The following is a 27,695-nucleotide window of genomic DNA, read 5'->3' on the forward strand; positions in this document are numbered from 1 at the left end:
CTTAAAACCCGGAGATCCGCCCAGACATGCCTATAATAGGAGAAAAGGAGAGCAAGAAAGGGAGACGTGGTTGAAAAAGGATAGAAGGGGCAGGAGAGAAAGCTGATATATGGACATAGGCACGCAAATGCAACCTTGCTGTTATTCACAGCCTCCATCACAGGAATGCATTCCTGTGATACTTTTCCAGACTGCGGTGAATGCACTGTACACAGCCAAATCACACGTGGAAGCACCTTCCCTATTGCCTCCAGAGGGCTAGGGGTGGGGTCACAGAGAGAGGGGAAAGGGCATAGATGGTGGTCTGTATTGTGATATTTCTTCTGCAGCTGACAGAACGAACGTCAATTGTGCAATTTGCTGTTTCTGATCTTGGGAGTATATGTAATGTAAAAGAAAGGTATTGTTGGAGTGATAGGCTCTTTTGGGGTCTGATGTAAATTACTGGAAACCAAGCCCTGCAGTCCATCAGATCTTTTGAATGTTGCGAAGACAGGCCCATGCCATACTACAATATGACACCACTTCCATGACAGCAGTTTTTCACAATGGATAAAAACAAAACAAAACCACTTTTGTGTGTTAGTGTGTAGATTTTTTTGCTTTCTGCATTTAATACATGCCTGGAGATTTTTTAAAGTGAAATGTACAGATTCATTTTAACATTTTGTGAACATTAAAAATTCTGGGCTGAGACTAAAGCAGGCTCTAAAATTAGAAAATTAAGATTGATTACTGTGATGACCTTTAGTGTTCAGTGACCTATAGTTTTAGGAGAGTGGACACTTGCAGAGATACTCTCTCTCTCTCTCGCTCTCTCTCGCTCTCTCTCTCTCTCTCTCTCTCTCTCTCTCTCTCTCTCTCTCTCTCTCTCTCTCTCTCTCTCTCTCTCTCGTTGAGTAGAATGTGACGTTAATGTGCTGCCCTCGTATGGCCACATGGCGCTATTACTATTGTCATACTATTCAGGGCCGACTTATGACACATAACTAGCTCTTTCTCATTGAAGATGATCTTAAAACTAAGATGATTTTGGGAAACTGTAACTTGAACAGGTAACCTCTTCTGAGCTTAAAGTAATAACGTAAGAAAAATATAAGCGACGTTGTTTGGCTTTCAATTTCCAAAGACCAGCAGGTTTCTTGAGTATTTGTAGGTTTAATAAACTGCTTTCCTAATTCAGTTTATGAACAGATAAAAGGTAGGCTAATCAAACATAATATGTACTCATATTTTTTAATTTTCTTTAACACTTTACTCAGTTCACGAAGACGTTTGTTAGCTAACCGCTAGCTAACTGAGCAAAACGTGAAGAACACAAGGATTAGGAACCACTGGGTTAACTGTAACTGGTATGAATTGGGTTAACTGGCTATAGATTTCGATGTAAAGCAAGCTTAAACATGGAGGGGGGTTGATTAATGAGAACAATTTGGATGAAGCTGTTAATGCGCATGTCTACTGCCACATTTCTAGAGCAGAGGTATTCAAATCAAAGGTTTGAGGACCAGACGTGAGTATCTGTTCCATTTTCCCCGTTGCCATAGCAACGCCTCAACAAGTCAAGAATGGTCCGCGGTAAGTGTGTACTTTCATAGTTACAACAAAATAAGACAGCTAAAATTGTTTGATCTAACAGTTTGCCACTTTAAATCTGTAACCTATATTCCGGTTGCATTAAAACACTGTATGCATGCAGTTTTACCTACCCTTTGGCTGTTTTTTTATGATAACATCAGTGTAACCAGCTAGCGTTAGCTACTTAGCTAACCTAACTAATTTGCTAAAAGATAGCTAGCTAGTTGGCTAGCTAGCTGGCTATCTAAAGTACATTTTGTAGGTCGCATCCAAAACTCGGCAGCTAAAGTCTTTACATAAATCAAACGCACTGCGCACCTCAAACGTGTCCTTCAGCAGCTGCACTGGCTGCTTATTCTCTACTTATACTTATTCTCTCCGTATTAAGTATAGTTAAATCCTTTCTAACTTTAAAACCTCTTCATCTTTTTGCTCCTACATGTCTCTCTGAGTTCATCCATTTATACTGTTCCTCTCACACATTAGATCCTTTAGCTCTGGTCTTCTTGCCGTTGCACATATCTGACTCACAACTATCGGTGACAAATTTCTTTCTTCCAGCTTATCACTTTCCTCATTATTCTAACCATTTTTTTTTGTTCTTTTTAAAAGTAATGCATTATTGGGTTTGTGAAAGACACTATAAAAACTGAACTTTTAAAAATGTGATTTTTTAAAAATGATATCTTAGGTTGTACCATGTTGTAGCACTGTAAAGTTGTCAGTAGTAGATAGATAAATAAAATGTTGATAAATGTTTACATTTTATTGTACCTTCCAGCTTTATTGGTCAATATTTTCATCACACAGTCCAACCCAGTATAAATATGACTGAATTAATAGATTTAGGTATCTTCTGTCAGTTTCTTACATTTACTGTGAACAGCTGACATTATTTTCCAGTCAGCGAGGACCTTATCCGCCGTCGTGCTGAGCATAACAACTGTGAGATCTTCTCTCTGGAGGAGGTGTCTCTGCATCAGCAGGACATCGAGCGGATTGAGCACATCAACAAGTGGTGCAGAGACCTGAAAATCCTTTATTTACAAAATAACCTCATTCCAAAGATAGGTAAGGAGGCAGGCTTGCTCATCAGTTAGGGATGTTGCTGTCATTACCATTCCTGAAGGCATATTAGTGACCAAGGAGAAAGCAACAAGCATATTACATAGACTTTATTATTATGATTGTTGTTGTTGTTTCTGTCTACAGAAAATGTTGGGCGACTAAAGAAGTTGGAGTATTTGAATCTTGCCTTGAATAACATTGAAGTGATTGAAAATTTGGAAGGTAAAATCATCCACTTTTCTTTATGTGACTTGAATTTTACCACAAACCAGAACTGATGCATTCTGGATCCCTTAGATTCAGCTCTGTGGACATGTTTGCATGTGTAGGCTGTGAAAGTCTTCAGAAGCTGGATTTAACAGTGAATTTTGTGGGACGACTGAGCAGTGTGGAAACTCTTAGCCAGAATGTGCACCTGCATGAACTCTACCTGGTGGGGAACCCCTGCGCTGAGTTTCAGGGCTACAGGCAGTATGTGCTGGCTTGCCTACCTCAGCTACAGGTAGTCTACAAGGACACATTACTGCACAGGCAAGCATGCACAGTTGTGCAGAAGGAATGTTTAATATTAACCTTCCTGCAGAGGTAAGTTCCAACTCAAACCTAACACTTCTGTAGGAAACATTTAGGTGGATCATGGGTGGGTTTGTGAATAATGATTAATCTTAATTTATGAACAACTTTAAGAACAGCATAAATTTAAGAATGTCAGTTTTGAGTGTTTCCCAAAAACCTTCTTTATCTCCAAAATTCCGAACGTTTTAAGTAGTTCAGCCTACTCAGTAGATATTATACTTTAAAATTATTGCTATTAAAATAACTATTCTAAAACTAAAAATGAAGAAGTATTTAAATGAATAATATTTTTAAAAAACATTTAGTTTGCAATTCCTATATATTGCATATCAAGACTAGGCACACAGTTAACCTTTCCAGCATCAGTTCAGGAGCATGGCAAACTACAGTGCAAGCAATATTTCAAAAGAAGAATGTTGGAAGAAAAAAAAACCCCAAAGAAATACTTTTTAAAAGCTCAATTTTTAAATCTCGAGGGAGTCCAACAAGAGAAAAAAATAAATAAATAAATGGGAGGATATTGCCAAGAACATACATGCCTGTAGTCTCTTTAAAAGATCTGGCATGGAAGGAGAGGGCTAACTGTCTACACAAGATCTTACTCCAGAAGAGGAAAGCACACTCATGGTATTAGGGCCAACAGCAACTGAAGGGATCTGTGGTGGGGTAGGTGTATGTTTAGATGAGTTCCCTTCAACCCACCAGAACCTCTATCTCCTGTACACACTTCACAATGCAGCAGTGGGTCACCTCCTGGGCCTGCCTTGGCAGAGCCCAGTCAAAGAGCTCCACCTGAACAGGATACAGTTTCATCTTATTTCCGTGCCAATTATAATGAACAAGGGGAGATGCTTAGCCAAGTAACAGTACTAAATGTTATTAGTCTTTACTGATTTCTGTCTAAAGGATCTATAAAATGATGCACATTTTGTGACAGTGTCATTAACTTTAACATGTTCTTTCAGTACTACATACAACACTACACTTGTGGCCAAAGGTTTTGAGACTGACACAAATTTTGGTTTTCACAAAGTTTACTGCCTCAGTTTTTTTTAGATCCTTTTGTCAGATGTTTAGATTGTATAGTGAAGTACAATTATAAGTATTTCATACATTTTTAAAACTTTTTATTGACAAATGTATCCAGTTTAAGCAAACACGTAATAGTTACAAAATGTTGACCCTTCTTTTTTAAGACTTCTGTAATTCGCCTTAGCATGCTGGACATCAACTTCTGGGCAAAATCATGACTAATGGCAAGCCATTCTTGCCTAATCAGTGTTTGGAGTTGATCACAGTTTCTGTGTTTTTGTTTGTCCTTCCTCATTTTGAGGATTGACCACAGGTTCTCAATGGGATTGAGATCTGGGGAGTTTCCTGGCCATAGACCCAAAATTTCAATGTTTTGTTCACCAGGCCACTCGGTTAACACTTTTGCCTTGTGAAGGGCATCAAAACATCCTCCAAGAGCAGCTTCTCCCAATGATCCAGGAGCAATTTAGTGATGAACAAGGCTTTTTCTAGCATGACTGAGCACCATGGGTAAGAATGGGTTGTCATCAGTCAAGATTTTGCCCAGAAGCTGATATCCAGCATGCCAAGGTGTATTGCAGAAGTCTTTAAAAAGAAGGGTCAACACTGTAAATATTAAGTCCTTGCTTAAACTGTATGTATCTGTCAATAAAAAGTTAAAAATAAATGAAATGCTTATAATGCTTCTAATTGCTTATAATTGTAATTGACTATACCATATAAACATCTGACAAAAACCAAGGCAGTGAACTTTGTGAAAACTAAAATTTGTGTTAGTCTCAAAAGTTTTGGCCATGACTATAGGATATAAAAATGATTCATGGACAATATATTATTTTCTTTTTCTAAGGTCTTTGTATTTTATTTATTATACAAGTGCTGGGCACAAACAGAATTTTGAACAAACACGTCACTTATTGAAAAGATAAAAAAAAAATGTAGGCAGAAACATTCCTTATCATTTGTTTTCATATTTCCAATCAAGCCTGGTAAAATCCTTCTCTCATCTCTCCTGGTAATTCAACAGGAATGTTTCCTCTCTCTTCGCATCTTCCTCCTCATCTTCCCAATTTTCCTTATAAAGAAGGCATATGCCAGCATACTCTGCAATGCTGTGTAGCATTGTGCTTATAATAATAATAACACAGCAGTGTTTTGGTAAACACCGAAGTACCGCAAACGCACAAAGCTCTCTCAACAACACTGTGTGTCCTCCAGTGTGCCATGTTGTTTTTCTCCTCAGCCTCTGTCTGGGGATTTGAGATTGGAGTGAACAGATAGCTTCGGAGTGGATAACTGCTTTCACTCAGTATATATCCACCAGCAAATGCACCACCCTTTGCCATCCAACACACTCCAACTAATTAGCCCAGATGAAGAAGTCATGAGTATTCCCAGGCCGCTTGGCCTCAGTAAAAAGCATTGGTGGTTGCATACGATATGCAAGTTTAACACATAAAAGCCTTTAGGGCAGATGTAGTTAAGGCTCAAGAGGCTGGGAGTGTGTATGGGAGTCAAGCAGTGGTATGTAAAGAAGTTAGCATCATCAAGAAGGCCACATGCTTCATGCATGACCAAAATGCTCTATCACACACATCAAGATACACCACTGCTTGGCTAGCCAGCAAAGGCATCAAAGATGACAGAATGATGACTTGACCTGGTTCTACTGAGATCTTCTGGGCATTCTCAAGCATGAGATTTACAGCGAGGGAAGACAGTTCACCTCTTTAAGCAATATTTATGAGGCTGAGCCACCTGTCTCAGCTAAAATTGATCATGAACAAATTCAGTGGATGGAAGGCACATGGCGATTATTGAAAAGAAGGGTGGCTATATTGATCAGTGCATTTTTGAAGGGCCATATGTATATAAATGTACTGTTGTCATACATAGATTCAACGGGTCAGTAAGTTATGTTTTTTAAAGAACAATTAGCAGCCTCTATCCTTTTTGAGGTAGAACTGCATGCAAGCCAGGTTATGAAAATTTCCAAAAGGGTTTAAGTACTATGAGTTTAATATTTAGTTGCGAAGGTATTTGGGAAATGCTCATAATTAAAAAAATCTTTGTAAATCTTTGCAAATAATTTGGGAAACCCACCCCAGAGGGCTTAGATTTGGTTTGGAATTTAACTTGCTGCTTTGGGTATGTTCAATTTGAAGGCCATAAATCCATAAAACCATAATTCCATAAATGGCTGACACTACCTTGCTTGCACACAGAACAGGTTTTTAAGGACTGCATGGATCATCCAGAATTCCCTTGCCATTGCACGTTTTCCAAATGTATTTGTAGCAATAGATTGCATGCATATAGTCATGAAATCACCCAGTTTTGAGGAATTCACATTTGTGACAGGATATCACTGAGTAACATTTTGTGATGAAATTGTGATGAAAATTTGAGTTTCTTGAATGTAGTCACAGCACAGTGAGACACCATCTTCTGCAAGGTGCTTGGACTGCCAAGTTTGTTCACCATTGGGAGCCAGGACAGACAAAAGTCTTAATGCTTGTTTTCCATGAGATTTGAAGGATGGTATTTCAAGCTGGGCTTTACATAAAGTTTGAAGTGCTCAAGGCATGGATCAAGCTTTGTCCATTGCTATCATGTAGGGAGGCACAGGTCTAATCTTGGCTTTGTAGGCAAACATCAGGGTTTTAAATCTGATGTGAGCAGCTATTGGAAGCCAAGAAACACAGCAGTGGATGAACTTCAGAAGATTAAAGACCAGCTGTGCTGCTAGAGGAAGAACAGAAAGTAGGGAGTTGAAAGGAGAGATGGGGTTGAATCCTTGGTAAGTTACAAAGGAGAAATCTGCATGACCAGGTCAGGAGTGAAACCTGAGTTGGGAACGATAGCTGGTCATTCAAACTTACACCAAGGCTATATAACAGTTTCAAACAGAGTAACTAGGGAGTTCCCAAAGTAAGCAGTGAGGATCGGGAGTTCCTGGGATGTACAGAAGCTCAGTCTTGTTGGGGTTGAGTTTCAAGAAATGTCAGTCAGCCATGCAAAGATATGACTAGAAACCTGAGTGTTGGAAGGAAAAGATTAGTTGAGTGTCAAATTCAAAGTCAGTTTTGTCATTCAGACTATACAACAAGTAGTGCACAGCTGAACGAGATTGCGTTTCTCCAAACTACGATGTGCAAATATACACTATACATAAAGGTAAGTGCATGAGACAAGACACAGTATAAATACACAAGAAATATATTAAATATATATATATATATATATATATATATATATATATATATATATATATATATATATATATATATATATATAGTACAAGTATATACATATACTGCACATTGTATATAGAAACTATTGACATTGTTCCAGTGATTATTGCACAGTGTAAACGATATTGCAGCTTGGCACTGGAAAATGTTGATAAGGTGCTCACAGAGAGAACATTAAAATTATTGCACACAGTAGGTACATATGAAGATAGGGGTGTGGGTTATAAATAGTGATCCTCAGCATAGCAGTAATAGGAGAAACCATGAAAAGATATTACATCACCAAAAGATCAAGTACCTGTATTGTTGGTAAAATTCCTTTTCTACACATTCTTTGTTTTCTGTAACAAGCAGTAACCCCATCAGTTTACTGGACCTTTTAAAGGAAAGTTGTTGACCATATATGGCGATTTGGGGGGGGGGGGGGGTGCATTTATGTAAATGTGCACAAGCATAACAATTTAGAATGTCTAGGATTTATCAATGTCTACTGCAGACATCTGTGTGAATGCACAAGTCAAAAAAGCCAATTGTTTCATCCTATGTCCTACACACAATTTGATAAATGAGAACCCTGGTTCTGGCTAAGACCAATTCTAGGTGTCAGGCATGGAATATAATGCAGTATTGTTGTGATTCAAGAACACTATCACAACAATTAAAGTCAGACTTTCATGCTTCTTAGTGGTTGGATGGCACAGCAATAGGACGATCAGAGCGGATAAGGGCACTACAAGACATAGATGGCCTGAGGAGGCAGATCTTAGAACAGGAGGCAGAGTATGTAGAAGAGAGAGAGAAGCAGAAAAAAGGACTTAAAGAGACCACACTCAACAGACCACAGGATCTAGATCATGCTTGCAGCATCTCGTGAGTACAATGCACAACACAACATGCATGAACAGGTGGTGGGTGTCTCAGAGTTGCATGTGTACAAACATACATACAGGTGGATCACAACCTTGCTGCATTTACTTGGGTGCAGAGCTGTAGTATCTCAGGCAGATGCTCAGCTGGATGATCACCTTTTTGATCAGTAAACTTTAACAAAAAAAAATGTCAGATACTTCACATACAGGCTTCATTACAAACTATTTCAGAGGCTGAGTGGATAAAACAAACTGAACAACTGACCGTGTCATAAAAATGTTAATGCAGTAGAATTCTGGGTTGTAGGTGTGAAAGGGCTGAATGAGTGAGTGGGAGGCAGAAGGAACCATCTGGATTTAAGAAAATCTGGAAGTGTTTAGCCATTTGTGTGTGTCTTTGTGAATTAAATGCACATACAGTATATTTTCGTTTTAGTTCAATCTCTGAAGAAGACACAGAGACCTGGAAGCAAGACCCAAATCCAGAGTCTCACCCAAACCCGAACCTAAACACAGACTTAAACTCACACTTGATGGACACACTTGAGGATAGGGATTTCTGGGAAAAGCCATGCACCTTCACTCCTGAGTCAAGATTGGAAGCACATCGTCATCTTGAGGAAAAGAGGAGTCAGAAAGAAGAAATGAGGTACATTTATCTGATAGAGAGAAAAAGAAAGGGAGAGAGAAATAGAGATGGATGGGTACACCCATCTACAGAGAATGAGATAAGGGAATACATTTTTCTGCAGAGACAGTGGCTCAGTCATTTATAAAATTAAGAAGGTGAGGTGTTGCAGCCAGCCTCTACAGAACGAAAGACAAGGATATAAAACTTAAACATTCATATTGTACTGCATTCAGGATTCCTGTTAACTGCATCCATGTAGTGATCTGTAACATCTACCTGATTCTAATTCAGGGTATTAGTCTTGGCCTCTCAACATCATAGATGAGCAGAATGAAATATAGTACACTGGTAAAGAGAACAAGAGAGGCACACTCCTCTATAGAGACAGAAGAAGAAAAACATATAAAGTGAGACAGTGTGGGAGTGTGAAACTTGAACAGCTACACTGCTTCGTGATAACTGCGTGGACACAGGTGTGTGAGCTGTTTGGGCTTTCTTCTGTAGGGATCAGATTTTGTGTAGGTGTTGCTGTTTGACACTCATGTTGTTAATCTTGGTGTGCTCGCTCTCTCTTCATTGGAAGGGATTCTAACAAAGCTAATGAGGATGCAAGTTAAATGGAATGGTTAATTATCAACAACCCCTGCAGGGTCAAGATGACCTCACATTCTGCAGTGGGGAGGGGAAGTTACCCTTGTGAATAACTGCTCTGACTGAAAGAGTAAATGACTCACATAACCAACCCAACAAGAATTCAGATTACAGTTCAGTTTTATTTGTGTGTGTGTGTGTGTGTGTGTGTGTGTGTGTGTGTGTGTGTGCAAAAGAAAGTAGAGAGATTTGTAAAAGCGTAAGCGCTGGAAGCCTGTCTCTTGGAGAATTTGGGAATCCCCAAGGACTGGGTGAGAAAATACTGCTGTAGATAGCTTCACCCACATATATACTTTCACTCTTTCCTCTCCTGTTGGTTTATGTAGGGAGCCAAAAAACAAAGGTAAACCTCGCAGAGCTCTGATCACTCCAGAGGGAAGAGTTCTGAATGTTAATGAAGCAAAGTATGTATACACTTACACACACACACACACACACACACACACACACACACACACACACACACACACACACCACACACACACACACACACACACATACATACATACATACATACCTGTACAGAAACACAAGGTTACTCATAACACAAGGTTACTGTACACCATATTACCACCCCTGCAGGCTGGGCTTTACTCTTAGTGAAGATGAAGACAACAACAGTGTGCTTCTTGATCTACACGTGTACAGGTACGCACACACACACACACACACACACACACACACACACACACACAATACTATATTATTGCAAAAAATATCAGATGATTGTATCTACTTGCATAGCAATGTGTGATGTTCTTTGTGATGTGGCTGTAGGCATTTGGACACCTCTCTGCTAGATCTTGATATTCAGCCTACATATGTAAGAGTGACTGTCAAAGGAAAGGTGCCATATCCCTCTCTACACAAACACATACACATTCACTTCCTCGTGCACCCTTTCCCCACTTCACAATCTTGAACATTCTGTCCATCTCTATATGTAATTTTTTATTCCTTCTCTGTCTCTCCTTCTCTCTCATTTCTTCACCTCCTCTGGTTAGCTTAACGGGGGATTTCTGTTGGCGGTTTGCACTGTAAAGCTGATTTTTTAAAGCTGTAATTTAAGACATTCTTCACCCTTTCAGCTTTTTTTCTCTGGCTAATAACCAGATCAGATCCTCACCAGTGTAACAGCCAACTGTGTGTGTGTGTGTGTGTGTGTGTGCGTGTGAGTATTTATGGTTTTGAATTGTATATGATAAACTCTGATCAAGTGGGCTGATTGTGCTGTAGGTCACTTCTCAAGTGACCAGAGTTTGAGTTCCAATTAATAGAACAATTGTGTGTGTGCATGTGTATTTGAGTGTCTGCATAGATCACTTTAATGGTAGCAGTTCAGATTTCAAGGTCTAAAAAATGCAACAGATACACACACACCTGAACAATTCTCAAGGGAGCCGTTTTCAAGACTGTAAAAAAACCGCTAGGCTTTTGCAGTTATTAGCCACACATCTGTCACTTGTGGATGAAATTAATCTGAAAATCATCAAAACAAATAAGATTCATATTCTAATGTAGTTTTTATTTTTGGCATGTTGTTATGTTTAGGAACAGAGAACTGGTCTAATCACTGGTCTGATATTTGAAAAAAAAAAAGCTTACTCTTGCGCTTAAATAGTGCTTAATCAGATACATAGTATAATTTATCTTTAGTTTATGTGTTTATATGATTATAAGGCTCAAATATTTCTTTTTAATCATTAATAATTTTGTTTTAATCATAATAATGTTGGAGAGGTATTCTTTTTCCACTGACAGTAATAATTTTGTTTGTGTGCTTTTGTGTGGATGTGTTTGCAGGTATTCCAGTTGGTTTTGCCTGATGAGGTAAAGCCTGACAGTAGCACAGCACAGCGGTCTCAAACCACTGGCCACCTGCTTCTCACCATGCCAAAGGTAGTAAAATGTGCTTGAACACACCTTAATCTTGTACTAAAAGCTACACCTGAATAAACCATAAGTATTTAAATATAAATTAAAAACAATAATTACACATGAAAACATGCTAACCACATACACCTGTGCAGTTACATCAGATTACACATTAACTGAGTGCTGCTGTAAATCAAAGGTATAATCCACCTTAATGAGATTCACAACTACCCCGGAATCCACTTTTGCCAGGTATTGTAAAACTACCCAAGAGCACTATAATTTATAAGTATATATAATATAATCTAGGTACTTGTAATCTACACCAGAATATACCTCAATCCTGTACTGCAAACCTAGGGCTGACTACACCTTAATTATTTACTGTAAACAAAATTTCTTTATACTTCTAATCTTTTTATTCAAATGTGCAATTAGATATTGTAAAATGCCTAAATCTACTATTTATAGGTACAGTAGTATTTTAAAATAACACTGAGTGTAGACTGTGCTTTTTACAATAAAGCTATCAGGTATCAGATTCTTCAAGTGAAATACTAATGTAACAATGCAATCATTTTCAGATTTAATTTGATTTAAAATTTTGGGGGGTATACATTTCTTGTAGTTCTACAGATATGTTCTGAAAAATACATTTTTTAAAATTTCAAAACAGTTAAAAAAAGTAGCATATCTTTGTTGAAAAAATGTGATTTTGTAAAAATGCAATTTGGTTATAAACCCTTGTCCCAATTTCCCCCTTTGTTGTTGCAGTTTCCATGTGTTTCTGTTTGCTTTTGTATTCATTCTGTTTACAGAGCACCAACCATTTTGTGGTTTTTTGGTTTGGTTGTTCTCTCCACTCTTGTCTCGGCTTGTGAATTCACCTTTGTCTTACTGTTTACCTGTGCATATAACCCACTTGTTCTCCTACCTTGGTTGTCAGTTCTTTGTTTAGGTTTGTTTTCTCTGTGCAGGTTTTCTCAGTGCATGTTGCATTGGTCTCCAGCTCAGTTGTGCTGGATTTTTGTGTTTCTGTTTTCTTTCAGATGTGCTCCGTTTATGTCCGTTGCTTTTGTTTTCTTTCTTTAGCTTGTTACTGCATCCTTGGGCCTTACCTTCTCCCTGTAACAGCAATACAAGAATCTGAAATGCTTCAGAGATTATAAAGCACATAAGAGTCCTTAGGAAAAAAACAAGAAAACATTTTAAATTTACATTCCCTCTTTACAATTCTATTTTAAATATTCATTTTTTTCCCCCATTTTTTAATACTGTACTGAAATCATTACAATCTTTAAAAGATTATGCATACCAGCTTGCAGCAGTGAATTCATGAGCTATGTTTATTTGTATGATTCTACTTATGACATTGTACAAAATTAGAATTATTATGGAATTCCCTTTTAACAGATATTACCTGCCTGTTACAATATGCTGATGCTGTACCATATAATTTTCATATTTGTGTTTAGCAGCTGCTCATGAATAAACAGTAGACGGTCAGATCTGTGGAAAGAAACGTGATGTGATCAGGTGTATTTTTGCTCATTTGTGTTTGTGTTTCTTTAGGTACGTGGAGAGATTAAAGTACAAAAAGCGGTTAAATCCACTGTTACAAGCAATAATGCATTCGAAGAGGAAAAGACCAGGTAATCATAATTTATTTATTCCACTTTATGAATGCAAACGTTCAAACAGGAGATGACTGTTAGTATGATCTTATATGATGCAACTTCTTTTCAGGTTTTTGTTACACCTTTGTTCCTAAATGCTATGCCAATGACCTGCTTGCAACTATGTAGATTTTTTACGTCACCTAACAGAATATTTACAGTCTCCAGTAAGCAAGCTCAAAAAGACACCACTATGAATTAATAGAAACCACAACTACAGTTGGCTTGCCACTGGCCTTGGTACATGAGTTATTGGATGCATTCCCAAGACTCATGAGCCATTATTGCAAGATTAAAACACTTTTATGGAAAGGATAAAAATTATATGTAGGTCAGAACACAGACCTCAAGAGCTTTATTAAAAAATAATGGGCCTTATGTAGGTGTGACGATGCGAGGCAAGATGCAAGTGTGAGTTGAGCCAGAAACAAAAAAGGTGTTTAATCAAAACGAAAGTAAAAAGGTGTACAAACAGGAAACAAAATTACAAAAAAGGTGGGGAATATTGCTAAAAAGGGTGCATGGCAACATGTGGAAAACGGGAAATAAACAAAGAGCACATGGAGACACACTAACAAAACAAAAACACACACAAATGCACATGGTCAGGGTCAGGTGGGCTATGAACCAGAGGAGGAGAGCCCCCACACTGTGGGGAAAGGGAGGGAGGAAGTTACAGCAGACTATACAGGCCAGGACAGGACACAGGCTCCGTTGCAGGACAGGCAGGGGACTGGACAGGAGACCCGGAGATAGACTGGACAGTGACTGGGATGGGAACGGGTTTACTGACTGGACAGGGGACAGGAAGTGACGTAAAGGCAGATACAAGGATAGCAAGGATAATGTTGACAGAGAAAGGGACAACCTGTGTGACCAGGACTAGGATAGGAGCAGGCAGCCCAGCTGTTTCCCAGGAGCATGTGTCCAGAGGCAGACTGAGAGGTGGCACTGGTAGGATATCTTGCTGCAGGGATTAATGATGGGGTGCCATCCTGGGAGCTGGAGCATCAGTAGAGTTCCGGGAGCAGGTGCACCAGCGGAGGCGGGGCCTTCCTGGGAGTTAGGTGCGATGGCGAAGGTGGCACCTAAGTTGAGGCTTTTCTGGGAGCCAGGCAACACGGCAAAGGCACTGGAGGAGGTACCGTCCTGAGCTCAGGGCATAGCACAGGCGAGACCTCCCATGAACAAAGTGTCCCTGGTGCAGCACCCTCCTGGAGACAGGGCGTAGCAGAGGCTGCACCCTGACGAAGACAACAGGATGCAGCGGGGGCTACACCCAGAGGAAGTGCACCCTCTAGAGAGCAGGGCAGAGAAAGAGCAAACAGTGGTGAGCAGGGCGCAGGAGGAGTGACTCTCTTTAAGTGCATCAGGTGTACTTGCTGTGTACCCGGTACTCATACCTGGAACAGGAGAGAGAGAAAGAGAGTGCTAGTTAAATAAACTCCTGGGCACCTCCCTAGGTCAACCAGACCACCCAGGTAGTAGTATAAAGGGGACCAGTTTGGTCCTCATGGGACCCACAGGAGCCCCAGATACTGGCTATATAGGCTTGCTAGGGTGTAGTCCATAGGTAATGTGTTCCATAGACAAAGGCTTCACCACAGCAATCCAGTTTTTATCTGAATAAGACTCATCAGTCAAAAAGGGAGAGCTGCACATGAACTTTAAACCCATAATCCCTTCTGTATAGACACACAGAGCAAACAATCACATTAGAATGCTATCGAGGCTAGCAGTTTCATGGTTGAACAAAGTTTTGACAAACTCTTAGCATAGTTTAGCTTTGGTACTGTTTTTGCAAAGGTTATACAAAACATCCTCTGCACATAAAGAAACATATTAACATACTTACACAATCATGTTCCTTGGTAAGGATGAGGACTCAACAGATAACAGGGTCACAACCAACCTGTGGGTTTATTCCTACCAGGCACTTCCTGTCTCTTCTATCCTTACACCCTATATATGAAGCTCCTATAAGACCTTAATGCCCCTAGAGGTTGGGACTGTAACTACAACAAAGGCTTGGCTGTGCACTGCGCCTATCATACCCACACCATCACAGAAATAAAAAGATCATCTAAAAAACTGTCAAAGCAAGGTGTCACATGACCATAATAGGAGACGGTCAAGTGAAGACAGATGATTTGCCATGATAGGTGATGCAGCACTGTTAGGTGTTGCGACTGACGATGTTCTCCTGGATAATGACAGTCAGTATCATCACCAGAAACTGTTAAATTATGTAAATTCATTTTAATTGAAGGTTCATTTGTCACTAAATATGGCCAAATCATATTACATCAGACCTTAGCTGATTAAATTATTGACTGCTGTTGTAACAGCAAAAGTAAAAAAGTAAAAAGATAAATAGCACTGTCAAACAAGCTAATCACAGCATGATTAAATGACTATAGATTGTGTTTAATTTTATATTCAACCTCAGATTTCTTTACACTAATGAAACAGATACAGATGAACAGATACATAGATTATGTTTTGTACATTTTTAATAGATTTTGATTTATCTATTACATAGATTTTGTATTTGTAAATTAATCTGTAAATTTGCATAATTCATTGTAGAAGAGATGGGACTATTTTTTTCAGTGGAAGAATTTTTATTTATTCATAACCAACATATTAAGAATAACTGAAACTTTTAGTATTTTGCTTTGCAGTTTCATTCAAGATTTTCACTCTCATCCTAATACTTTTGTTATAACTGTTTAAGTGTAACAGTTGTCATCAAAATTTTTGTCTATAGTTATAGATAGTTTGCAACAGCGGTTGCAGAGAGTTATAATTAGCGTAGAACATTCCTTTAATCAAAACAGTTTATGGAGTCATAATTCTTAAACATGCCAAAGCGAACTTTAAGGTAAAATCTATACACATAATGAATACAGTCATAACACCTTTTTGTAGTGTACTGCTGATTTTTCAATGATTAGCATGAGTGTATATCATAGATGACTATGAGAAGTACCTCTTAGGAGCTCTGAATGCATACATGTATGTTTTTTTTAGGATTTCTGTACACAAACCCTTTTTTCATCCCAGAATTGATGATTGAGCTGGAGCTCAGTGATAAATGCAGTTTAACGTCAGTGGTTCAGAATTTATTGTTGCAATTGTGTGGTATATGTACGGCTTCATCTAACACCCCCACACCATACAACCATCATGAAGAGTGCTGCTGAATAATGGCTACACATCCGATCCTTGCTTTATATAACACACCCTCTTTCATTTCCTATTGCACAATTCCTTAGTGTGTTTCTCCTTTTGCTGTGCCCTCTATTTATTCTTTAGCCCTCTTTCTGTCACATGATTTCTCCCATTTCTCTCTCTTTCTCACTCTCATCCTTTCTGCTTAGTGCTTCACTGTGGGAGGTCTAGACCATTCACCTTCACTCCATATGGAGTGTGTGTATGTGTGTGTGTGTGTGTGTGTGTGTTTGTGTGTGTGTGTGTGTGTGTGTTTGTGTGTGTGTGTGTGTGTGTGTGTACGCAAGAGAGTGACAGAGAGAGAGAGTGAGAGAGAAACATGCAATTTGTAGTTACACCATAAAACATTTACTCTATTAAATTGACTAAATTAAAAAAAACTAGCTTAGAGTTGGTCTAACTTAATTTATTTGTGCCTCTTGAACTAATTACTGCTCACATGACTTGAAGCAGTTTGTTAGTGTCAAAAATTTGAGCAATTTAAATTTTTCACATCTTACTGTTTTTTTATGACAGGAGTGCCCAGTGTTAGATTACATAGGCTTACTCTGCAGGAATACTGGACAATAAGCATATTTTGTCATTTTTGTTCCTTTTTTGTATGAAATATTTTGTAAAAGCTCTCTCTCTCTCTCTCTCTCTCTCTCTCTCTCTCTCTCTCTCTCGCTGTGTGTGTGTGTGTGTGTGTGTGTGTGTGTGTGTGTGTGTGTGTGTGTAAGCCTAGAGAAAAAACATAAAAGTTTAAGCTTTTTAAATAAACTTTTAAATTATTTTTGCTGTTTTAGGATTATGGTTTTGCTTAGAAGATTTACATATATTTAAAAAGTGTATTCACAAAAGTGACATATGTATGATCCTGTATAAAAACAAACATGCATGTCCTTCAGCAGACTTAATCAGCTCAGAGAGCGAGTGCTGTAATCTTTACACACAGTATGCATGCAATAAAAATGCTAATAGAGCATGAATAAAACTTTAAGGACATTTCCATTCCACATGCATCTACTGCCTTGACTGATGATATTTGAATATTCCCACTGACCCAGTGGGTGATATCACAAATGCACATGTGCACATGCACATCTGTGTTGTTTTCTGTCTGATCTGACAGAGGATAAGGGAAGTTCCAGCCGTCCCAGATCAAGCAAGTGTGTGTGTGTGTGTGTGTGTGTGTGTGTGTGTGTGTGTGTGTGTGTGTGTGTGTGTGTCATAGCAGGATAGGCTCAGGATGTAGAATGTCAGTGGGGGTTATCAGCAATTGGCCAGGCAGGGGCCCAGCAGGAGATCCAATTTAATGTCTGTTGATTTATTTGAAACGCCAACTGCCAGACAGACACTAGCCCTTCAACAGAGACACCATTAAAGAGAGCGACAGAGACAAAACAAAGACAAACAGAAAAAAAATAGAAAGACAAAAGGGCAGTTCCAGCACCACCACCTTAAATGCCATTGAAAAAAATACAACACATATGCCTAAAAATACTCAGAAATAAAAGCACTTTTGGGTCATCGCCTTTATTTCTTTCTTTTACATCCAAGGGTGAAAGTCACGATGTAGTAGTAATTTTTCATGTCACTTCAGCTCCCCACCTTTTCATTCTCTCTCTCTCTCTCTCTCTCTCTCTCTCTCTCTCTCCCAACCACTATGTCTCTTGTTGGCGGCAGGATGATTTCTGGTTGTGAGAGATTAGAAGTCGACCCCAGCAAAGGTTCTGCAGTTGACTTGACCAACATTGTTTCTAAAGAAAACAACACTACCCATGGACCCCTGCAGCTCTGCCAGCAAATACAGCCTTGTGGGGCCCAAGAGAGGCCCGTTTCCAAGCAGTTTGTGGATGACCCAGAAGTACCCCCACTCATCTAACCAAGACCAAGAAAGGAAAAGGATCAGAGTACCTAAGTACAACTGTGAAATGCATACACACCTACCAGTCACTTTCTTAGAAAAACATGGTAGGCGTGCAATTGTAGAGTGTAGACTGAATGTTGCCGTTTGCAGTTTTGGGTTAGCCATCCAATAGAACTTCATCAGGGTTAGCCACTCTCTTGGCCTTCGTTGATGTGGTCCACTGAGAGCTGGATATTTCTGGATGGTGGATCACTCCCAGTCCAGTAATGGCACTGACCTATGTAAAAAAAAACTAAACAAAAAAACACGAACACTGCTGAGCACTGTAAGTAAAACTTCAGGGTCTACAGGCATGTTAGTGTTATTGGTCACAAATGTACGTTACTTCTTCAGTAAGGTAGCAGTTTATTTCTCTATTTTTGGTATGGTAAAACACTGATAATTCACTGCTTTTAGGAACATGTCCATTCCTGTTCAAAACAGAGATGTTGTCAAAATTACTAGATCTGGATGGGTTATGTTTTTATTAATAAGCTTGTTGATTATTTCCTCAGTTCTTTGTGTGTGTGTGTGTGTGTGTGTAGCAGATAATGTGTGAGTAATTCTTGTTCCTCCTGACTCAGATGATGGAAAGTCTCATCATCTCATCCATATTCTTTAAACACACATACCATCTGATTCATAGAGGGCTGGTATTACACACACATACACACACACACATTACCCTACTCTGATTCATATAGGTCTTATGTTACAACCAAACTCTCACATATAGCTTTTTCCTTTCTGTCACTTATGTAAAATACTCATCATATACTCTTAATTTATGGAAATACAAATACACACCAATGTATACTGTCCAATAACTGCAAATGATTGTTCTAATATTAATGGGTTTGAGGCTTTGTTTGAGGTTTCCTCTATATGAAAGATGATATGACAGACAGTAAGGGAGTTAGAAAATTCGTGTGAGATTTCAAATTTGGCTGTCACAGTTAGATTTACGTTCAAACCATTTCTCTCAGCATCTTCTTGTCCACCCCCCACCCCCCATCTCTGAAGTAATTGCCCCTCTGTCAAATGTGTGTAAACCTTTGTCATTTCTTTTTCTTTTTTTTTACTGAATGAGAAAAAGGCATGAGACCATATGGTCACTCTTTAAAAATAATGTCATTAACTTGCTTCTGAGAGAAACAGCACATATGGCTGTCTAGAAATCCCAAATAAATAAACTATGTCCATAAAGGAGCCTACTGTCAAAGTTTCCATCTTTTTGCCTTTTGGTGCATGGGGTTTACTTTATCAGAACTAATACATTTTGATTTTTGTAATTTCCTGGATGCTTGTGTTGTGTTTCTGTGCAAATGTATTGGCTTCACCATGTATTTAACCTCTGAAGTTTTCTGTTCTGGGAAGCAAACTCAAGGGAGGATGTAGTTCACCATGCCTGGGCAACCTCAAGGCACATCAAACTGCATCCCCTCTTTAGTTTGCTTGCTATTTATGTAGCCGTCCTGAATACTGATGTTGATAGAATTGCTTACTTAAAGTTACTTATCTTTTATTTGTATTCATATTAATGCATTTTATAAATAGATCTGTTTTAATCATAATGGTTTGTGGTTTGTTTGCACTGGTACATGCAAGACAGAAGAGCCCCAGGCTCTGCAAACTTGGAATCTAGTAGACTTTTATCACACTGATAAATGTGATAAATGTGGAAAATCACACTTTGTATCTCATTAGTATATGTTTACACTTGTAGAAGTTTGTTAAATTTCTTTTGTTTCCTCTATCTGTTTATCTATCTATCTATCTATCTATCTATCTATCTATCTATCTATCTATCTATCTATCTATCTATCTATCTATCTATCTATCTATCTATCTATCTATAACTATAACTATAACTAAATATATATATATATATATATATATATATATATATATATATATATATATATATATAACTACCTAATATCAGTAGTTATGCAAAATTGGATTGACCTCCTTTATATCCACACTGATTTATACAGAAGTCGAATGAACTCTAGTAGGGTCTATAAAAGCAAAACTGGATTAAGATGCTATGCATTTAATATAGATAGATGGAGAAGTGAATTGTCTTTAGGTACCTGTTCACACTGATAGATGCAGAAGTGGATTTCAATACTTTTGTGGTTTTGTGAAATAATAGAAAGATCTATAAAACAGCAATGTCACTGAACATGCAGGCAGACTGAATTATCAACACTCAGTCATTCTGACAAAGCATCTCTCTCTCTCTTTTTCACTTGTTCTTTCTCCCAGCCCATGTTTTTCCCCTGACACTCTTACAGTGAACAGGGACTGTTCAGTGCGCTATCACATCCTGAACAGTGTATTTGTGTGGATGTGTGTGTGTCTCGCACTTTAGAACACTGCATGTTATCTCTGGGAGCCCTGCAATATATTGTGCCAACGACCTAGATTAACAGTAGCTGCCCTGCCAGCACACACATGCACACACGGTCACACACACACACACACACACACGCACGCACGCACACACACACCACCACATACTAACCCTAGTGTGCAAATAGATATATTTAACTCAGTTCCATATACATGTATATAGTGGTAATAAAGGGAACCATGTATACAATGGGAGAGAAGATCATGATTGCAACAAATTGAGTGCATGAGTGGAGATTGGGGAATCCTTCCATTTTTGCTTTGAGTGAGAGTTTTAGACACATAAACAATCTGTAGCACTGTAAATATATACATATATAGAGATCCTCCACTGCAAAGACCTATTGACTATGTGTGAAGAAAAACTGCAGTGTGTGTGTGTGTGTGTGTGTGTGTGTGTGTGTAGACTGGTGGTGACCTCTGTTACCCTTGTTTTAAAACCACATCCACCTTCAAGAGCAGTGAGATATATTCACGGGAGTGCATTCTCTCGTTCTCACACAGAGACATATAAAAGCATACATGTATTATGTTTTATAAAGTGCCAGTGCATTAAAGCTGCTTGTTGTGTCACAGTAAGAGGGTAAATGTGTATGCTGGTAGGAGTTTATTTAGTGTGTATGCTCTAGAATATGCCGATCTGCCTTGATATGTGAAAACTGGAACAGTGTGTAAATCACATCAAATATTGATGAAATATTCTACTTTACCTTCCAACAAACACCCACACCCCCTCCTGCAGACAATCAGTCTGTGGAGGAAGAAGGGCAGCTGGCCTGCATACTTTCTGCAGTCTCCTGCAGATCACTACAAATACACAGAAAAGTACACACATACAGGTGTAGGCAAGGATATGTACAAAGACTGACTGGAAAGGAAAGGGGGAAAGAGAAAGTAGGGAGAATTAAACAACCATGCACTATAATTATAATAAACAGTAGTTTAAACTGGAAGCGAAACATTAAACTACTGTTGTTAGTTATGAAAGGGATTTTTGCTGTCTAAATTCAGAATATCGAATATAATTATTGCTGATATCTGCTCTGAAGAATTATGATCGTTTGTTGAAGACTTATGACCGTCTTGTTCCAGGTAAAACTAAGCGCACCCCACTAACCCCCTCAAGGGGCCTTTCTCCAAATAACCGACAGCATGACAGAGCATGCTAGGCAACAGTTGTGGGCGATCATCTAATTACACAGCGGACCCAGACGTCATGGCACGAGCCACACCAGCCTTTCACTGGCACTAATGGGATGATGCGGATGATATGAGAGTGAGTTAGGGGGTCCTTAAGGGATTGAAAGAAGAGAATGAGTGGAAGAATGCAAGAAGCGCATTTTGTAAATCGACTCTGACTGCTGAGGACGAGTGTTTCAGATTTGTATTTGATTGATGATGTTCGTTGTTTAAATACATGCTCGGCTATTCTTTAGCTCGTGCTGTGGTTTAAGTAAACCACACCTCCGTGACACAGAAACGGTAGCCTACCCTTTACACCTTCTGCAAGCGACTCAGAAATTTCCCGAGGAACCTGAGAAAACGAGTACTGGTGGTTATAGTAATGTAGCCACGCGCAGATAGGACTATGTTGCGATCCTGTGGCAGCAGGTTGTCACGTGTCGGTTCCGTGTCTCGAGCCTCTGTCTGAAGCGCTCTCTCTGGGGGCGCTCCTTTGCGCGAGATACCCCCTCCTATTACCGCCCCATCGCGCGTCAAGCAGTCTATTTCAACACAAGCCGCAGGTAACAGGAGTGTAAGATGCAATCATGTTTCCGCGGGAGCGGTCGTGTTTTGTACTCGGTACGGTTGTAGTGTGGGTGCGTCTGTGTGCTGGTAATGAGTCGTAGGGAACACGCTTATGTTTCGATCACATGTTTTCTTTCACACTGATAGACTCTGTAGACTGGGATTGTTTGTCTCCGTGTTCGGGTCGAGACAGCGCAATTGTTGCTCGGCGGTGTGAGAGAGTTCCCGTTTTTTCTTTGTTACGTTTATGTCTCGGGGGCGGCTCGCTGTCTGGATGCGAACAGACAGATTTAAAACCAGTTTCAGCAGAATCCTCTCACATTGCTAGCAGTAATATTGATTCGTGTCGTATTTGTGTATGTACGCTTGACGGATGTTTTCTGTCCACAGCCGATACGTCTTGTTCCTCCTTGCTTGATCAAGATCCTTAAATGACCCACCACCAATAAAGGGCTTGCGCTGTCCTGCCCGGATCATGGCATGCGCCTCATTTCATACTTCTATACGCGCGGCGCTGATGCTCGAGAGCAGTGAACATGGGGATCAGATCCAGAAATGCCGCTAACGGCGCTGAGGACTTGCGCGAAAGGAAAAGCGCACTGGCCGGGGAGCTGGAGACGTGCGCCGGGCACGAACGGGATGGCGCGCTGCTGCTCGTGGGTTCGGGAAAACAATCGGACTTTAAACGGGGCTCGCAAAACATCGGACTGCTGGCTAAGACGCCTCTGGGCTACACGCGCCCCGTGAAGAGGAATAATATCCGGAAGCGGCGGATCCAGAATCTTATTTACGATGCGCTCGAGAGACCGCGAGGATGGGCGCTGCTCTATCATGGATTTGTGTAAGCGCTCCCAAATTGCCACACACACACACACACACACACACGAACATAGACGGTGAGTTTCTTTCCTGGGTGTAGTGCTTTATCATACTTGCACACTCATACTTGGTCTCCATTCTTTATATGTTTCCACTAGATGAGCTTGACTTCGAGCTCATTTATGTTTATTAATAACCTGAAATGTTCAGACTGCCTTACAGCAGTTTCTCTTTCATTGGTTAAATAACAGTCCATGTTGGGCTACTGACTTAGACCTTGATCAAATGTATTCAGGCTCATCTAAATTTTGGAACTGGGTGTGTTTGTTGTTGGAGCTAAACCAAATGATGGTAGATGTTCAGGAGCAGGACCAGAATGTATCTGGGTAGGTTGGAGCTAATTTCTGCAGAAAGGTAGATCTCTGGCACTAAGGTGGGAGTTATTTCTACATGTTATGTAAATCAGCTGATGGTTTCACAAAAGCAGCAGTTTGAAAAGGACTACACTAACAGAGGAAAGTGATTCAATTACCACAATATGAGGGGAGAAATGTTTAAAGCCAAAATGGGAAACACATCTAACCTGAGCATTATAGCCTGCTGTCTCAATGTCATTTTATATTCCCAACAAAAGACTGAATGTAAAAGAGTAAAAGAGCAGCCAGAGGTGCTATTGTAATGATGCAGATTTCCATGAAGCTGGCTGTAGTGCTGAAATAAAGGTTTTCAGTAGCGCTGTCCATTGTGCTGAAATAAGACACCTACATGTAATACCTAATTGACATATCTGTTGTTCTATACTGGGGTATAAGACATTATGTGAATTAGGTATAAAATGTGCAGAGATGCCCATGGGTCTAAATTAGTGGGAGATAATCTGATATAAAGTGTCAACAGCATAGAAAAACAATTATATAACTGACCCCTCATTTTAGTAAACACTCACATTCTCTCTCTCTCACTGGGGGGCATAGGCGCATGTTTGTGTTGGTTAATTGGAAGAGCTTCATTATGGAGGATCAGAGAACAGATGGGTAACTTTCCTTTGAGCCAAAAGCACGACATTTAAGTACTGCATCTCTCTCTTACACAGATGCACAGGCTTTCACACTTGCATCTGATCCTATACTATATTCTCTCTTCTTTCACTGTGCTCCTTATTTAGACATATATGCACATGTTTACCTACATGTTCACAAACATGCACACACACACATGCCCTTTTCTGCTCACACCCCATTTGCTATATACATTTTTCAAAGCTTGAGGATCTGGTTCAGAATTTGCTACTTAGGATACCCACGGCTTTTAATCAGTATGCATGTGTGTGGTCTCTAGGATTTCCAGGAGGCTTTTAACCAGTGTGTGTGTGGTGTGTGTTCATGTGTGTGTTTATTTATCACTGTGTGGTCTCCAATGAGGCAATGAGGCTTTTAACCAGTTTTAGCTAAGATTAGTTCTCTCCTTATTAATGTGAATTATTTATAATGAAATGCTGAGCTCACTCTCTTTCTCTTTCTCTCTTCCTGTTTCTCTCTCTTTTTGTCTTTTTGTGCTTGCTTGAAGAGTGACTATGAGGTATTGGGTATTCTAACAGCATTACTGCTGTTGCTGGAATGCTAATATAGAATTGGGAATTGGGTGTATATTGGATGTTCATTACTACTGAGTGGAGATACCATGTGCTAGAGTACTTTAGAGAGCAGTCAGAGGGTGGGAGAACACATTATTGTATTACTGGGATAATTTGCACTGTAAATAATAACTTCAGCCAACAGAGACTATCATCTGGCTCTAACAACATTTTTGGAGGCCTATAGCAGAGGTTTTCAACTCCATACCTTGAATTCAAATCTGATCTTGAATTTTGCAATGAACTGTAGTTAACTTAAGTACAACATAGGTATACCAATCACTGCCATCAAAGTCCAAGTGTTATGGATCTTCTTTCCTGTACCTAGTAGTCAGGTAAGATGACAAAGTATCCAATAAGTTACTTTAACTATTTACTCACCTACCTGTGATTATAAAACCCAGAACCTTAACTTTGATTAGAAGTCAGGAGTTTAATATCTCATGTGTACACGGAATTAAAACATTTGTCAACATATACCAATGTAGAATCAACACATATGGAAAATAATCAAAATGCAGAAAAGCATTCAAACTAGGAAGGAAGCTTGGTAATGCTAGCATAAACTGGCAAGAGTTGGCCCCACACTGGGTGCAAACTAGAGAGCGTGCACTCGTGTGTTAAGGACTTGATGCAGTGAAAACAGGGGCAGGCAATAATGAGAATGACACTGGGGCAGAGTCAGAGCAGGAAGAGAGTCTCCTGAGGCAGAGCTCTGAAAGTGGACAGCTCCCAAAGGTGAAGAAAAGAAAGGGGGCAGAGGAAACTTGTGGAGACTGGGCCATGGGTAGGAATGGTAGAACAATGAGAGGGGGTGGGGCTAAGTTGCTGCAAAACAACTCTGGGACAGGGCCTCATCACGAGCTTTCCAACAGCTGCCTCAGGAGGACTAAGTTGTGGGCAAAGCCAGGAGCTAACTAGCCAGATAGTGTTATAGCTAATTTGTGCTATCTTAAAATGCCAAGACTTCACCCCATACTGATGGAATCGTGGGAGGGTGTGTGTGTGTGTGTTTGTGTTCACAAAATGAGAACAGGGAGAGGTGGTAATGAGTGAGCAGTGCTAGGCCAGCATTAGAACGCAAAGAAACAAGTCAGGACTAGAGATCTGTTAGGGTGGAGATTCCATAACAGTAGAAATGGTTGGTTCTGTTGTAGTGTCGATGCAGTGCAAAAGCTTGTCTTGTTTAATTGCACGGTCTGAAGCAAATTGCGTGGTCTGAAGTGAAATGCACGGTCTGAAGTGAGCAAGAACAGCCCCACAAAATATAATCAAGAGTTCAGTCACACTGGGGCTCAGAATAAATTTAATCTGGAATAGAACAGAGAATAGTTGGACCACTCCTATCTAACTTGATTGGCCGGGAAATAGGGTTGATAGAATGCTGCTTGAATAACCAATCATCAGGGTTGAGCCATACCTGCGCAGTTATGTAATTTACATCAAATGTAGACATATTGAATTGTATGAGATGATGATCTTTGTGCAATTAGTAAATTATAGTCAAGTTAGCAAATTATAGCTGTATATTGAGCAACATATAATAGTAGGAAAGAAAATATTACAAACCATTAGTGATAAATAAAAATTATGCTTTGGACAAGTAGTTGGAAAATTCTGAGCATGACCATGGGAGAAGCTGTGGATGGGAATGAACAAACAGTTTTATTGGAGAGCTTAGGGGCCATCTGAAAATTCTCATTCCATCTATTTTGTATGTTTTTTAATTATATTTGTTATTTCATTCACTGCTTACCTTTATTATTAGTTACACTCACAATCACACACAGCACACCAGAAACCATAGCACCAATCACAGGAAAATTAACACCCAAGACAGTTAGCCATCCATCACTGAGTATACAGTCATTCACACTAGGACAATTTTAGGGTAACCAATTCCCCCTAACTCCAGGTTACTGGAGACCATGGAGGAAACCCACACAGACATAAAATTACATAAAACTCCATTAGGTCATCACAACGTGAGAGAGCGAATCAGGTTAACAAAGATAGAGTTAATCAGAAAACTAATTGCGGCATTTGTGTAACAAATTCAGTCAGAGCTGCCTGAATCAGCCCCAGCTCTGCTTCATGCACACCCCTGTCCACACTCTCCTCATTAATAAACCAGAGCCTTGGGAGTTTAGCCGAAGGCATTATCACTGTCAGCCAGGTTCACTTGCAGCACTGCAGAGACTGAACAGAGAGGTAGAGTCCTCAGCGCTTCAGCAGTGCTGGCCTTTATTATGGCTGGCTCTAAGCATCTCTAATGCACGTGCCTTTATCATTGTCTGGCTGTGTGTGTGTGTGTGTGTGTGCATGCAAATGCATGTCTGTCCATCTATATATGTCTATATTGGTGCACATTGGTAGGTACAATTACATGTATTCATGTGAATGTGTGTGTGAGGGAGTTTGGGTGTGTAATTGTATAAACGTATAGCTTATTGCCTCAGAATATTAATACATTACATCAACAGATGTTTTAGTGGAGGGCAGGTCGAAGTTGACTTGTGCTTCTCAGTTACTAGCTGAGAATCCTGCATGTAACCCTCAGTGTGGTTCTAGAATGCTTTAGACAACTAATTGTTACTGTTGACTTAAAGCCTCTGTTACATATCTGAAACTTCAGATGGCAACAGGTGATTGCCACTGCACAACATCTGAATTGTTTTGGCATTAATTATCTTCTGTTGCTGCATCACAGGCTAGTGGCAGAAAAATGCTGAGCACAAGTGTGC

At 39.6% G+C, this 27,695-nt stretch overlaps 2 protein-coding genes across 4 annotated transcripts in view; both read left to right on the forward strand.

The window, feature by feature from the left end:
* Positions 1-1,489: 1,489 nt before the first annotated feature.
* Positions 1,490-19,900, forward strand: lrrc6 (leucine rich repeat containing 6). Its single transcript, XM_027030090.2, has 12 exons — positions 1,490-1,578; positions 2,482-2,649; positions 2,791-2,868; positions 2,976-3,148; positions 8,194-8,378; positions 8,814-9,026; positions 9,986-10,063; positions 10,242-10,307; positions 10,437-10,506; positions 11,463-11,558; positions 13,107-13,186; positions 18,110-19,900. The coding sequence occupies exons 1-12, from the start codon at positions 1,569-1,571 to the stop codon at positions 18,306-18,308; spliced, it is 1,416 nt and encodes a 471-aa protein (XP_026885891.2). The 5' UTR covers positions 1,490-1,568; the 3' UTR covers positions 18,309-19,900.
* A 2,446-nt stretch (positions 19,901-22,346) lies between these two features.
* The window catches only part of kcnq3 (potassium voltage-gated channel, KQT-like subfamily, member 3), a 46,648-nt gene continuing 41,299 nt past the window's right edge, over positions 22,347-27,695 (forward strand). For 2 of the 3 annotated variants that reach the window (XM_035527728.1, XM_035527730.1), the window contains exons 1-2: positions 22,485-22,553; positions 22,890-23,340. In XM_035527728.1, the coding sequence (XP_035383621.1) occupies positions 23,036-23,340 (305 nt within the window). In that variant the 5' untranslated portion in view covers positions 22,485-22,553; positions 22,890-23,035. Of the gene's footprint in view, positions 22,554-22,889; positions 23,341-27,695 lie in introns of all 3 variants that reach the window. The other variant, XM_035527729.1, reaches the window with a different exon arrangement.

This window comes from Electrophorus electricus, chromosome 7 (assembly GCF_013358815.1).
Source record: "Electrophorus electricus isolate fEleEle1 chromosome 7, fEleEle1.pri, whole genome shotgun sequence".
NCBI lineage: Eukaryota > Metazoa > Chordata > Actinopteri > Gymnotiformes > Gymnotidae > Electrophorus > Electrophorus electricus.

Bases quoted from the DNA above. Each gene is read 5' to 3' on its own strand.
- lrrc6 (XM_027030090.2), top strand. The intron at 2,650-2,790 runs GTAAGGAGGCAG...TTCTGTCTACAG, and splicing joins TAACCTCATTCCAAAGATAG to AAAATGTTGGGCGACTAAAG. The intron at 10,064-10,241 runs GTATGTATACAC...CCACCCCTGCAG, and splicing joins CTGAATGTTAATGAAGCAAA to GCTGGGCTTTACTCTTAGTG.